This window comes from Cephus cinctus, unplaced genomic scaffold (genome assembly GCF_000341935.2).
Source record: "Cephus cinctus unplaced genomic scaffold, Ccin1 Ccin1_scaffold1043, whole genome shotgun sequence".
NCBI lineage: Eukaryota > Metazoa > Arthropoda > Insecta > Hymenoptera > Cephidae > Cephus > Cephus cinctus.
The window spans coordinates 924,361-938,113 of record NW_014333574.1 but is presented as its reverse complement, the minus strand read 5'-3'; the positions used below and the strand labels follow the sequence as shown (position 1 = coordinate 938,113).

The window sequence follows — 13,753 nt, the reverse complement described above, 5'->3', positions numbered from 1 at the left end:
AAAAAAAAAAAAAAAAAAAAAAAAAGATGCCCCTACGCCGCATTTTGTAAAAATGAGGGAAGGGGATAACAGTGTCAGGGATTCTTCTACGTGCTATACTTCACGATACAGAAACTTTTGCCTTTTCTTTTAATTGTTACGATCGTACAAGTTAATTTAAAATTGCAGGTGTATCCCTTTCAGATTTTGGTATTACGCAAGATTATGAAATATAATTAGTCTTCCTTTCGAGAGTGTTGCCCAAAATAAATGAAGTATGTTGGGATGCATTAAAAACATAAGCCGTGTTCCTCTGGATGAAATCATCGTCAATGAAACACACAGTGAATTTTGTCAGAGTAAACAAAAGTGACATCTTGTGAATGGGAGAAGGATATCAATGGAGCGCCGTGAATTTTTTTCAGCCCTTCTTGCAGAATTATAACGAAAGTGCCAAGAAGAGGGAAAAGGACCACGAAATTTCAAGGTGGTGAAACGAAGAACGGAAGAGAAGGGGTGGAAAAAAGAAACCGGAAGCAGGTCACTATCGGCCGATCAATAGGAAAATCTCGTGGAATAAATTGTACGCCATTTCCTTATTGAAAATGCTTAAGTTAAGGTTAAAGGTAAAATAGTGAAGATAAATATTTTCCTAAAGTACAACTCATCATTCTGATTAGCAAATGACTTCAAATTAACAAGGGAAGAAAACGAAAACTATCAAAAAATCCACGACTAAATGGCCCACAGTTCAGAGCAATATAATGCAGATTTATGTAATAGTAGTTATATAGTAAGAGCGTCAAGCGACGAGATTCGTCCCCTAGGAAGGGTACTGGACGTCAGACGCGAAACTAAAACAGTCATATACATTCAGAACAAAAAGAAGCTTCGTTCCGAAACCGAACTAAATTCAACCAAAATGCAAAAGCTAATTTTTCAACAATCAAAAAGTGATCCAGCAAAAAGAACAGCCCATCAAAAGTACCTGGGAAAAACGAGATGTCAGGTAGAGCCTGATAGGTGAGGAGGAAGCCTTTAAATGTCATTCGTTTCCTGGCACATCAAGTTTCGCGGTGAAGGAGTTATCGAAAAGCAATGATATTCGTGCGACGTGCAAATCTTCAGGAAAAAAAACTCACCTTGGTCACGGTAAAACGCGTGTCTTCATGTTCTGGTGGTAGATAGGACATCTTTGCAGTTGGTGGCCATGTTTGTGTCACGGAGGAGTGGCCGCGTCGGCCAGTTGTCGTTGGCCAGGTCGCCGTTGCGGAAAATTCACATATTAAGCGAGCGGGATGTCGACCGGGTCGAGCTTCGACAACCACGATGATCGGAAGGACGAACCGTCCAAGAGTTCGTGCGACGCGGCGATGCCGAGATATTTTGGTTTGGCGTCTTGCCGCTTCGGCGGCGCCACAATCGCATGGCGCATCGCCCCATACATGCCGATTATTCCGGATTCGCGAGCTGTCGATAATATTCTCTCTCTCCTCTCTACTGACTGTGCCGCTACTGCGCCTCATCAACTCTGCCTCACTCCTCTATCAAGATATGATTCTTTTTTTTTTATTCTCACTATCTTACACTTCCTACCTACATACCTTGTTCCTACATACATACATTTTGTTCCAACTCCTTGCATTCGCATAATTCCACACTGTTATCCCTTCGCGCTGGTGTTTCTTTTGTTCCGCATTCTTGCCTTTTTTTCTTATCTTTTAGCTGCCCATATTTTCCAAGTGTCAGTATGCTGCTGACCTAATTTTATCAGCGTATCATTGACAGAAATATCCTTATTCCTACAATTTACAATATGACAATGGTGTCTCTTCAACAAATGATGCTTGACAATGAGAAAGACATGGACTGAACTGCTGTAACAAAGAGACTTGGTAAATTCTAGTATTCACAAGTTTTAGAAACGTGCATTGATCTCTGGAGCATTGTATTTGTTAAGTAGAAAGAATTCTATACGGAACGTGATATGTGACTCAGTCTTAAGAATAAAAATAAGAATTGCCAAGGTAAATGTTTGAATAGAATTGTTCTGCAGAACAGATATTTGATGAGTTCTGTTAGAAAATTATAAAAAAAATTGTTATCTCGCATTTGTTAGGTCAGCGAACGATATCCACATTGGGACAAAAACAATAATCATCTTCACCGCACATATATATACGGGATTCATGCAAGAAACGACATTCAGTTCAAAATTTCTCATACAGGTAAGACCCTTCATTTTCTTTTTATCGACAGAGGAGAAGAAAGTGCTATTCGACTCAATCGGTGCGCATACTAAGCAGTACTTGTCGGTAAAAACTAACTATAAACGTTGATAAGAAATGTAGTAACTCTTATTGCAAAAGAATACATATGTGAGAGAGTTTCAACAGCAAACCGATTAATAAGGGTACTGGGAAGTGTTAGAGGTCCACTTTAGATTTACACCAAGAAAATTGTATATTATATGGAATTGATGCATTATCTTTATCGAACTAGAATGGCATCTGAATTTAATTGATATTCATGCAAATTGCAATATTCAAATTCAAGGTTATGATGTACTCCCCAATTCAATAATATAAAATGACATTTGTTTATCGCTGATGTGGGCGGCATCAAAGAATGTGATGATGACAGCATTTTTCATAAAGACTTCGAACAAAGAAAGTCAACTTATTGCGGCATATTCAAAGTTCATCGCAACAAAGTAACAGACAGTAAAAGCATATCAGGTATATTCACATTAGATTAGAATCTACATATGTAGCTTAATTAATATTTCATTTCATAATTGGAGTATCAGGATAATCTATTGTGAGCGTTAATCTTTTTCTTAATGCTCTACTTTAAAATGCATTATTACTGACTTGACAATTCTGTCATTTGTCACTCTCATACAGTAACAAAGATTCATGTCAGTCTAACAGGACTTGTAAAGGCAAATTATTCATTCTACGCACATACAATTTTCTTGGCAATCATTTTACATAAGATTATCCACATATTCTTTAACATATAATCATAACATTTGTTTTACTCTATATAATTTTAAAAAATTACCTTGAAAATGAATGAAAATTTATGAAAGTGTTGACCATGTACAGAATTAATATTACTTCGTAAGCTGTAATAATCCTAACTCTAGTCAACAAACGTCAGGTTCAAAACCCTTCAGGGCATGCAGTTTCAAAGGTCTCCCCATCAGGGAATAGCTTGCAATGGCGGGGAGTACTTTGTGAAAGGAAGTGGCTTGGCTCATGGTTCTTGGTATGGGTAAAAATGAAATGGGGCATTGGGTGAAAGTACTCGAGCCAAGCTCTTATATCAGATCAGTTAGTGAGCGGCTACGCAGCCTTCAAGACGGTGCGCGTGTCAAGCTATTAGAAAACACAGTGATCCAATGAAAGGCACTTAATTAGTTTATGCCGTGATTCATTAATATTATAATAATTAATGTGTCTATCAAACGTGTCTACTAAAACAATTTGCTCATTGAAACTACTTCAATTGTGCTTAACTTTGATATAAATTCTCCTAAAGGACCTACTCAAAATGTACTTGAACTCCTAGTTCTTGATCTAGTGTTTTAAGGACCTTCGACTTTGCACAGGATGTCGCCGATACTTGGATTTGTGGTAATAGTGGCCTCAACACAGCTAGTAGTTGCCCTGGAAAATGGCCTTGCTCGCACACCTCCAATGGGTTGGCTTTCGTGGGAGAGATTCAGATGCAATACTGACTGCAAGAATGATCCTGACAACTGCATCAGGTATATGACGCGTACATAAACTTTATAAGACCAATAGAACAAATAGTGAAGAACAATATGCAGAAAGGTTTGATGATATTGATTTGAATTTTTTTTGATAACTTAAAGACTAAATATTATATGATATTGATTTGCTGTTATTGCATTTTATAAGAAAGACTATATAAGTCGACTTGTTTTCCTGGTTTCTAATGCTGTTTACATGAATTTCCGCTTCGGCTTTCTATCGTGAATTCCGTTGATTTCCGTATAGGAAATTTCAATGACTGTCCAAAAAGGGCATCTTTGAGAATTTCCAAGTTTTATGGCAGTGTACATACACAATAATGAAAGAATAATTATGATCGATAATAAATACTGCTATTAAAAATGCCTCGCCAAGAAGGAACGGCATAACAAGCCAGAGAAATGTGTGAGCATTTTCTCGTTAGAATGGTCAAATACAAATGAAGTAAGCCAAGGTAAAACAGTAAATTACAAAACTTAGGGATACAAAAGGGATATGTCTAGAATATGGGCTGGTTCTAGAAAATGATAAACTGTTTGTCAACTATGCGTGGCCTTAAAATAATTTAAAAAATCAGTGTTGAACGAGGCGACGCCAACGAGCCAGAAACAAAATCGTATTTTCCACGAGGATAGCGCCGGGTTTTCGACCAAACAAAAAGAGGAAGTGAGATTTGCGCAACAAACACGTTGCGGCGATAAAAACACCGAGTTGTAACACTACAGCTGAAGTCCTTGATGAAAAAAATTTAATAATTTGCTAGACGCTTCCTGGATTGCTAAGCGATGATGGGCAGTGATTAGGCCTAACCTGGAGGCTTCGCGTGTTTATAACAATCTATGCGTTATAATTATATATGGACGCACTACCACGACAATAGCTAAGAAGACTGTGGAAAAATCATCGGAAAATAAATAATGAAAGGCAAGGTAGAACTGCTCGTATTTGTGTGCTCTACTTTTGCCAAGGTATGAGGCGCAACGAGAGTCACGCCGAAGCGTTTCCTTTCACCGTCGGAACACGCGTAATGGAGAGAATAGAATAAAAGGAAAAGAAAAAGAAAGAGAAGGAAACAAAAATGTGCTTGAGTCCTGATAACAATGGCGTGTCGGCTTTAGATCCGCGTTCTTCGAATCGCAGTTGCATTCAGGACACGGATCCCTAAGATCGTACACCTATGGAATCGATAACTGGGTATAAACTACAATTCCTCAAGCCAAGACGTCCAAAGGCTCTCATTGTTCGATTCAAGAATCATTTTCGGCTACTTAGTTTTACACTGATACCCTGTAATTTACACAAGTCATTATAGAGACACCGCTAATTGTAAGTATAAAATGTGAAGTTCTGTAACTTTCATAAGATCTTTGAGCGTAACTTTGCGTCCAACCGCTTTTAGGAATAATTAAACAGTTTCTTTGGGAATCAAAAGTCAAGATGGATATTTTGCAAGAAAAGCGAGAAGTCCTTCGCGGTGTTGTACAGTTTGTTGATTCGAAAATTGCTCAATTATGCATGCTATCTCAAAGAGAAGCCCCAACGTCCCAGTTTAAGTGCCGCCGAACAAACTGTCTTTTCACTAAGAACAAAGACCAGACTGTTTCTTTGCCAACTCGAACTTGCTTGAACAACCTTGGAAAAGGAGAATGAGATCTCAGGCTAGATGACTGACAATGAGTGTAAGATTGAGCCAGGACTAAAAGGCGTTATGTTATGTAAAAGGCACGACACGCAAGGATCAGTTCCCGGGCCGGGATGACCGAATATTACCTTACGCAACGCGGAATTAATATACGCGACGCTTTCGCCAGATTAACATCTCCCCATGTGCCTTAGAGCTACTCGAAGTTACGAAACTGCAGATCATCTGGATATCCAGCATTTCTTTAGGAAGTCGAAACTCATTAGAGTCGCTGGAAGTCGTGTTCCAGCGAATGATCTTTGCATCGGTCCGCGTACGAAAGGTCTATGATACTTGATTACCGAGTCGAGAATAGACCTCACTCTAGGCCAAATAATATCTAGACGGGTTCCTAAAACTGGATTGTTAATTGAGGGACAAGTCGCCGAATGAACATTGCGAAATGCGACATTGAACGTTTTGGACAGCGAGGTAGATAGCCATCCTATCTTGCTGCTGACTTTCCTGCGCTATCAAGGACAACCGCAAGCCGAATGATCCTTGAAGAATTATAAATACCGTATGCGTCTCGGGTAAAGAGAAAAGATTGAAAAACAAGTGGGATGTGGGACAAAATTATTAGCTAGCAATATTACCAGGGAATTGGATCATTCCGTATGAAGTTAATGATTAGCATCTTGTAATTGACCAAGGGAAAGGAAAAAAAGAGTCAACTCATATAGTGGCGTTGTATGTGCGTGCCTCTCCCTAGGACGTCAAATGGAACGTTTTAGATTATACGGATTAAGCAGATAAGATGAATCACAGGAATATGGATGGAATAATCATACAATGCCAATGGATTGGAAGGAGTCCCAATGCATAAAAATTGGGTTCGTTCGATCTTATCAGGGTCGGTATAAAAATTGTAATTTTCTAGAATAGAGTTGCAGTACGATACTGTGTTTCTTCAGACCGCTGCAGTGTTGCTGTCTTTTGCGCGCGTCGGTTTAGTATGATAGAATTGGTAGATTATATATCGCGTAAGGTTTTCAGAAGTTATGTTTCCTCTTACAGCGATCGACTGTTCAGGACTATGGCAGATATCGTCGTGGCAGAAGGATACGCTGCCGTCGGTTACGAGTATATAAATATCGATGATTGTTGGCTTGAGAAGGATCGGAGCATCGATGGACAACTAGTACCCGACAGGGAAAGATTTCCTTATGGAATGAAGAGCCTTTCGAATTACGTATGTAATCAACTTGTCTCTCGCTGTATTTTACTGTGAATTTTATTGATCGTTAATTTTAAACCTGACAAACAACTGTTCGTCGTTTTCTTCGTCTTGAAATCGAAAAAATTGAGAACAAAAGGCACATTCCGATTTCTCTAATGATTTCCATATCTATAGGTACATTCGAAAGGACTGAAATTCGGTATCTACGAAGATTATGGAAATTACACGTGTGCCGGATATCCTGGTATACTAGGATTCTTGGAAACTGATGCACTAACGTTCGCTTCCTGGGATGTGGATTTCGTCAAGCTCGATGGATGCTATGCACATCCTTCAGAGATGGATCAAGGTACTCGCTTAATTAAATAATTAGCCATTTGTATTCTGGTAATTTCTAATTAATCCGTTTTTACACCAGGGTATCCCGAGTTCGGCTTCCATTTAAATCAAACAGGTAGACCAATGATTTATTCCTGTAGTTGGCCAGTTTACCAAATTTATGCCGGCATGCAGGTAAACCAGTTATTTAATTTCGTCTTCATAAACACTCCTTTCCGTATATATTAATGAAAAGTGACTCCAGATAAACAATCAAATAAATTCCACAGCCTAACTTCTCATCGATAATTGAGCATTGTAATATGTGGCGGAACTTCGACGATATTCAGGACTCCTGGAGCAGCCTTGAAACTATAATAGACTATTATGGGAACAATCAGGATGCTATTGTACCTAACGCAGGACCGGGCCATTGGAATGACCCGGACATGTTAATAATAGGGAATTTTGGATTGAGTTACGAGCAATGTAAGACACAAATGGCACTGTGGGCAGTTTTAGCCGCTCCTTTGTTAATGTCGGTAGATCTCAGAACAATCCGACCTGAGTATAAAGCTATATTGCAAAATAAGAAGATCATTGCTGTTGATCAGGACCCTTTAGGTATCCAGGGTCGAAGAATTTATAAGGTATTCATAAACTATGCAGGAAAAAAAAACCCAGAAAATATCTTCTACAATTGGAAAACTATACACGATCTTTTGTTTTCAGCACAAAGGCATAGAGATTTGGGCCAGACCAATAACTCCCGTGTATCAGAATTACTATTCGTATGCCATCGCTTTCCTGAACAGAAGAACCGACGGAACGCCATCAGATGTTTCCGTTACGCTTAAGGAATTAGGCCTGCAATATCCTGGTGGATATAGAGTAGAGGTATAACATTAAATCAGTAGTCCCACCACTTATATGAAAACATTCTTGTAAACAATTCTATCTTTTCAGGATCTCTACGAAGATGTGGACTACGGTATTCTGACACCTCAAACGAAGATAAAGGTTAAAGTAAACCCGTCAGGTGTCGTCATTTTACGCTGCGACTTACAACTCGACGAGATCTTCGCGTCCAGTCGCTATACACCTTATACACCTTTAAATCAGGTTTTCAAAGTCAGACAGAACAGTTTTAAGTAGAATAGTCTGACGGGGAGCCTAGTTAACTAATGATTTTAATCATTCACAAAGGAGCCTGATATCCATTATTGTGATGAAGTTATCGTAGACACGTACCTGTCTGACAGAGATTGGTACTACAAAATAAAAAACAAGATAGTTGTAATTTTCATACTGTATATTAACAACTGCCAGAGTGTTACCATACTTTTACTAAGCTAAGAATAAAAGTCATACGACAGAACATGTAATTTATTTGAAATTATAACCACAATTAAGGCTCTTGAAAGTCTACATCCTCATCCTTTTCACCAAGCAATATTAGCCACTGATGCATAAACAAAGAGAAAAAGAAAAATCAAACTCCTGAGTGGTGCCATCTTCGAATCATCAATGGAACCCTGCTCGTTCTTCATTGATGACTCGGTATCCCAAAATAAGAATCTGCCAAGAGAAGGCACGAGAATTTGCTGTCTGATGTGATTGCTTCAATTTTATCCTGTGTACACGAAATTCGAGTACAATGAAGACAGCTTTAATGGTCGCGGAAAAGCCGTCACTGGCTGCTTCGCTTGCTAACATTCTCAGTAATGGAAGATGCTCCTCGAGAAAGGGTTTGTTTAATAGGTTACTTTACACATCACTTCAGATGACTGTAACACTTTCTTATTTAACATACCATGGTTTCTTACTAATAGCATCTAGATAATACCAATTGGATTACTCATTTTCTTTCTTTTTTTTATACTCATATTTCCCAACTTTTAACATTACTTCTTGTTATGAAATAATCAATTGTTGCTGTCATTCTCTCACTGAACTATATTCTGCTTTATATTTCTATTTTTATATTTTTTATTTAATTGCAATTGCATGGCAATTATTTGATTTATGAAGATAGTATATTTTTTAACATTTCTAGGCTTAAATGGTTCATGCTCCGTTCACGAATGGACAGGACAGTTTCGTTCAGAAACTGTAAACTTTAAAATGACATCTGTTTGTGGACATGTAATGAGTTTGGATTTTACTGGGAAATACAACAATTGGGATAAAGTGGATCCGGTAAACTTAGAATATTAGCAGTCATCAAAAACAAATTTATATATCTTGGTTGACTATGTAAAGTACAAGCTCTATCTGCTTTCAGGCTGAATTATTTTCTTGTCCTACTGAGAAAAAAGAAGCAGTTCCTAAACTGAAAATACCTTACTTCCTAGCCAAGGAAGGTGCTCAATGTGATTACTTGGTATTATGGTTAGATTGTGATAAAGAAGGTGAAAACATATGTTTTGAAGTGATTCATGCTGTACAACAAGGAATGTCTCGGAGATTGAATCCCAATGTGAGAAATACATTCAAAAAAGGTTGCGTGTGACAGTACTAATTGATTGTTGTGGTGCAGGATATTTGGAGAGCTCATTTTTCTGCTATTACGGAGAAGGATATAAAAGCAGCTCTCGCTAATCTGGGTAAACCAAATGAGAATGAAGCCAGAAGTGTGGATGCTCGGCAGGAACTTGATTTGAGAATCGGTTGTGCCTTCACGCGTTTCCAGACGAAATTTTTCCAAGTAACCATTAAAAAGAATTTTTCACAGTACACAGGAATTCTAACACTTTATGAAATTATGACAATTTTTAGGGAAAATATGGGGACCTAGACGCTTCTCTAATTTCATACGGACCTTGTCAAACTCCAACACTTGGATTTTGCGTACAACGACATGATGAAATACAAACATTTAAACCTGATCCTTATTGGGTTCTCCAGGTGACCGTTAATTCAAATGATGGGCAGGACGTCCCTCTAAGTTGGTCCAGAGTACGTTTATTTGATAAGGAAATAGCAAATATCTTTTTAGCCCATGTCAAGGAGTACGAGCAAGCAAAGTACGTAGTCTTGATTATTGTGTATCGATATCCAAATTACTTGATTTTACAATCGCCAGCAATTAAATCCACAGAGTAGTGAGTATCCAAAGTACAGAGAAAGCGAAACCGAGACCCCAAGCTCTTAATACCGTAGAACTGATGCGAGTGGCCAGCTCAGGATTAGGAATGGGACCTCATCACGCGATGCAAATAGCCGAGAGACTTTACACTCAAGGTTACATCAGTTACCCACGTACCGAGACAACGTCCTATCCTGAGAATTTTGATTTATTGTTTGTACCATGCACTACATACTAACCAGTTTTCTCAATACCTACTGTCTATTAACGTACATTCAACAATAGGGCGACGTTGAAGCAACAACAAAACAGTTCTGAATGGGGCGATGATGTCAAAAAGATTTTGGCTAATGGTATAAATCGACCAAAGAAAGGACACGATGCAGGTGACCATCCACCCATCACGCCGATGAAACATGCTTCCAGAAACGAACTCGACGGCGACTCCTGGAGACTCTACGATTACATAACGAGACATTTCATTGCCACGGTTAATAAATTATTTATTAACTTATCTCTCGATTATATGCAACTTTGGAAGATCACGTCGATTCTCATTGCTAATACTTTTTTTTAGCTTGCCGCCGATTGCAAGTATCTCAGCACTACAATTAAGTTTGAAATTGGCACTGAAATATTCACCACTGTGGGACACACGCTACTGGATCCTGGTTACACAAGCATTTTGACATGGCAAACTTTGAGCGCCAACGAGTGTCTGCCAAAATTCACACCTGGCGAACTAGTCAATATTAACGAAGTACGGATGAGGAAGTTACTAAAAATAATTTTTTTACTATTGGATACGATTGTGTTTAGTGGTTGCTGATTTCCTGCGATCTTTCAGGCAAAGTTAGCGGAATGTTATACCCAGCCGCCGGATTATTTAACAGAATCTGAATTGATTTCTCTAATGGAGAAGCATGGCATTGGCACTGACGCCTCTATACCGGTTCACATAAATAATATTTGCATAAGAAACTACGTAACTGTGGCAGCCGGTCGTAAACTCATTCCAACGTCTTTGGGAATCGTACTTGTTCACGGCTACCAAAAGGTATTAGTTAAAAATATATAGCACGCTCAAAATATAAATTGCGTCTTGTTATATTCTTTTTTTTGTTGATAAAATGTTCATCTTATGGCTACTAGATTGATCCCGAATTGGTTCTGCCGACTATGCGATCCGCCGTCGAAGAACAATTGAATCTAATCGCCCTTGGACGTGCCGATTTTTATGCCGTTCTACAGCACACTGTAGAAATTTTTAAACAAAAGTTTCACTATTTCGTACAAAATATCGAAGCCATGGATCAATTGTTTGAAGTATCGTTTTCACCACTTTCAGCATCCGGCAAGGCGCACTCCAGGTAAATGAGCAAGTTGGATCGTAAAATAAGATACGAATATTGTATACAAGAATCTATCATCCACGGTTGACTTAATTTTTTTTCAGATGTGGGAAATGTCGCAGATATATGAAGTACATACAAAGTAAGCCATCGAGAATGCATTGCTCGCATTGTAACGAGACCTACAATATACCTCAGAATGGTAACATCAGAATATACAAAGAGTTGAAGTGTCCTTTGGATGACTTCGAATTACTATCTTGGTCGACAGGGGCGCGTGGAAAAAGTTATACGTTCTGTCCGTATTGCTACAATAATCCGCCTTTCAGGTAATTTTTCCAACTTTACTAATGAATCTTCTCGAATAAGACAAATAAAATGTTTTCATTGACTCACCGTCTTCTGCAGGGACATGAAGAAAGGAATGAGCGGCTGCAACTCTTGCACGCATCCCAGTTGTCCGCACAGTATGAACTCCAATGGGCTCTCTAGTTGTCCAGAGTGCGAGTCTGGCATCTTGGTTCTTGATCCTTCGGCTGCTCCGAAGTGGAAATTAGGCTGTAATCGATGTGATGTCATTATTCACTTATTTGAAAATGCACATAAGATTAGTGTCGAATCAGACGTATGCGACTGTGGGGCACAACTCGTTACAGTTGAATACAAGCAGGTAATTATTATGAAAGTTTTGATTGAATAGATAAGTTAAAAAAAATAAAGAAAGAACTACGGTAACGCATTATTTTCATGCACAGGACAAAAGTAAGCTGCCTGATGAGGCTACGGAAATGACTGGTTGCGTATTTTGCACTCCAGTGTTCGTCGCCCTAGTAGAGAAGCATCGAGCTGTGGCATCGAAACCTGTAGCAACGCGGGGACGTGGACATGCGAAGGGTCGTAGTAAAGGAAAGCCACGACCACCTAAAGATAAGATGGCACAGCTGGCTGCCTACTTTGTTTAAAGTAACAAACACTATCATCGTTTTCATTAAGTAAGAATGTTAGGAGGAACATGAGTAATATCTGGAAATTAGTATGATCTGTTTAATTGAATTTAATTTTCGTAAAAAAAATTATATAAAATTTCTTAAATAACATTAGGTTAACTTAGAAAAAATATCGGCGGCGGATTATACATACGAACCATGTTTTCTATTGCATAAAATTGTTCAAATATTTGAAATAATAATGTGTCCCTGTGACTGGCGGTTTACATTATGTAAATTAAGTATACGACAGTATTAACATTACAGAGCAATCAGACTCTGTCTGATAATTACGAGGGTGTCCTCGTGATGAATAATTGTTATTAAAATCGCTTTGAAATAATGCTGATTAACTCAAAGTGAATCTTCGACTATTTACAATGTGAATGTGTACTTCCTTTGTTTCGTTCTCGAAACGAGTCGTTTGAGACTAGTTTTAAGCAAATGTCATACAATTGTATATCGTACGGTTAATTAAGATTCATGCTTACAATTGTAACAAAATTTCATGTGTTCGTGGCAGCAACAAACATGAACTTACACAAAGATGTAACTTCTTTCGTCAATAATATACATATAAAATTCATGTAAAAGATTTAGTCAGATAAGTCAAACGTACCGGATATTTTTCCTGGTGGTTGATCACACGTTCAGTGAGCGACAAGTGGCGTAGAAATGAAAAAGCAGTAAAAGGAAGGGGAAGAGGAAGGCTTTCCCCCATCATCCCCTCCTGCTTATCGGCTTTATTTTGTTAAGCTACCAGTTAAGTAGTGAAAATAAAAAAACGATTACCCTTGCATTACGGTCAACTTTCGGACCTTTGAGCCGCAGCTGATATCAGTTCCAATTGGAGAGGTGATTTTCATGTAGGTATACGGTTAGTAACGGAATCTACTGAAATACGAATGTGGCTGAAAAAGTTCTACGTTAGTTCACTTACTGGATAATTTTTATAGTGCTGGAATCCATAGGCGAACAAGAACTGTTAGACGAAAAATGTCATCAATACATTGTCTCTCTTTTGTAGTTGCTCCTTCGTTTTTCTTATTCGTTGCGCAGCCATCTTGGACATTCAACCGCATTTAAACTTTACGCGCGGGCTTCGCACTCGCCTACTGGAATTTCGTTGACGCACACGCCCTACACGTGAATACAGACGCGTTCGAGCATTCGTAAGGATTTCGCCTACGTGAATATAAATAGAAAGTTGTTATGCATCCTCCAGATGATATTAGCCGTTGCACTGACTCTATTGGATGAAACAATAAGATTCAATCCAATCGCCATATTTCCGAAATGTTCGGTAAATTGTAGAAAATAAAAAATAATTTGCGCATTCAAGTTTCGCACATCTTAAAATTATATAAAAGAGAAAGCACGATTTCCA

At 38.4% G+C, this 13,753-nt stretch overlaps 3 protein-coding genes across 11 annotated transcripts in view; 2 read left to right on the top strand and 1 right to left on the bottom strand.

Moving 5' to 3' along the window:
* The window catches only part of LOC107271859, an 11,271-nt gene extending 9,286 nt beyond the window's left edge, over nt 1–1,985 (bottom strand). The window contains exon 1 of one of the 3 annotated variants that reach the window (XM_015748361.2): nt 1,122–1,985. The gene's annotated coding sequence lies outside the window, so the exon portion shown is untranslated. The remainder of the gene's footprint in view (nt 1–1,121) is intronic. The other 2 variants (XM_025089092.1, XM_015748359.2) reach the window with 2 other exon arrangements.
* A 142-nt stretch (nt 1,986–2,127) lies between these two features.
* Nucleotides 2,128–8,318, top strand: LOC107271861 (alpha-N-acetylgalactosaminidase). 7 transcript variants are annotated; one of them, XM_025089096.1, is made up of 8 exons: nt 2,128–2,207; nt 3,596–3,754; nt 6,460–6,634; nt 6,797–6,971; nt 7,041–7,135; nt 7,231–7,590; nt 7,673–7,837; nt 7,907–8,318. In XM_025089096.1, exons 2-8 carry the CDS (start codon nt 3,597–3,599, stop codon nt 8,093–8,095), a joined length of 1,317 nt encoding a protein of 438 aa, XP_024944864.1. In that variant the 5' UTR covers nt 2,128–2,207; nt 3,596; the 3' UTR covers nt 8,096–8,318. The 7 variants fall into 7 exon arrangements, with proteins under 7 accessions (XP_024944864.1, XP_024944863.1, XP_015603850.1 ...); XM_025089095.1 differs by having other exon boundaries at nt 2,175–2,207; nt 3,568–3,754; XM_015748364.2 differs by lacking the exon at nt 2,128–2,207 and adding an exon at nt 2,438–2,717.
* A 148-nt stretch (nt 8,319–8,466) lies between these two features.
* On the top strand, nt 8,467–13,165 carry LOC107271860 (DNA topoisomerase 3-beta-1). Its single transcript, XM_015748363.2, has 13 exons — nt 8,467–8,688; nt 8,997–9,139; nt 9,225–9,419; nt 9,480–9,647; nt 9,719–9,966; nt 10,041–10,241; nt 10,314–10,518; nt 10,606–10,788; nt 10,876–11,085; nt 11,181–11,398; nt 11,485–11,709; nt 11,789–12,050; nt 12,136–13,165. Exons 1-13 carry the CDS (start codon nt 8,598–8,600, stop codon nt 12,340–12,342), a joined length of 2,556 nt encoding a protein of 851 aa, XP_015603849.1. The 5' UTR covers nt 8,467–8,597; the 3' UTR covers nt 12,343–13,165.
* The last annotated feature ends 588 nt before the right edge of the window (nt 13,166–13,753 follow it).

Coding starts and splice junctions, on each gene's coding strand:
- LOC107271861 (XM_025089096.1), top strand. CDS start 3,597: ATGTCGCCGATACTTGGATTTGTGGTAATAGTGGCCTCAACACAGCTA. Junction 6,635..6,796: donor TGAAGAGCCTTTCGAATTAC/GTATGTAATCAA, acceptor CCATATCTATAG/GTACATTCGAAAGGACTGAA. Junction 6,972..7,040: donor TCCTTCAGAGATGGATCAAG/GTACTCGCTTAA, acceptor TTTTTACACCAG/GGTATCCCGAGTTCGGCTTC.
- LOC107271860 (XM_015748363.2), top strand. CDS start 8,598: ATGAAGACAGCTTTAATGGTCGCGGAAAAGCCGTCACTGGCTGCTTCG. Junction 8,689..8,996: donor AAGATGCTCCTCGAGAAAGG/GTTTGTTTAATA, acceptor TAACATTTCTAG/GCTTAAATGGTTCATGCTCC. Junction 10,789..10,875: donor AACTAGTCAATATTAACGAA/GTACGGATGAGG, acceptor GCGATCTTTCAG/GCAAAGTTAGCGGAATGTTA.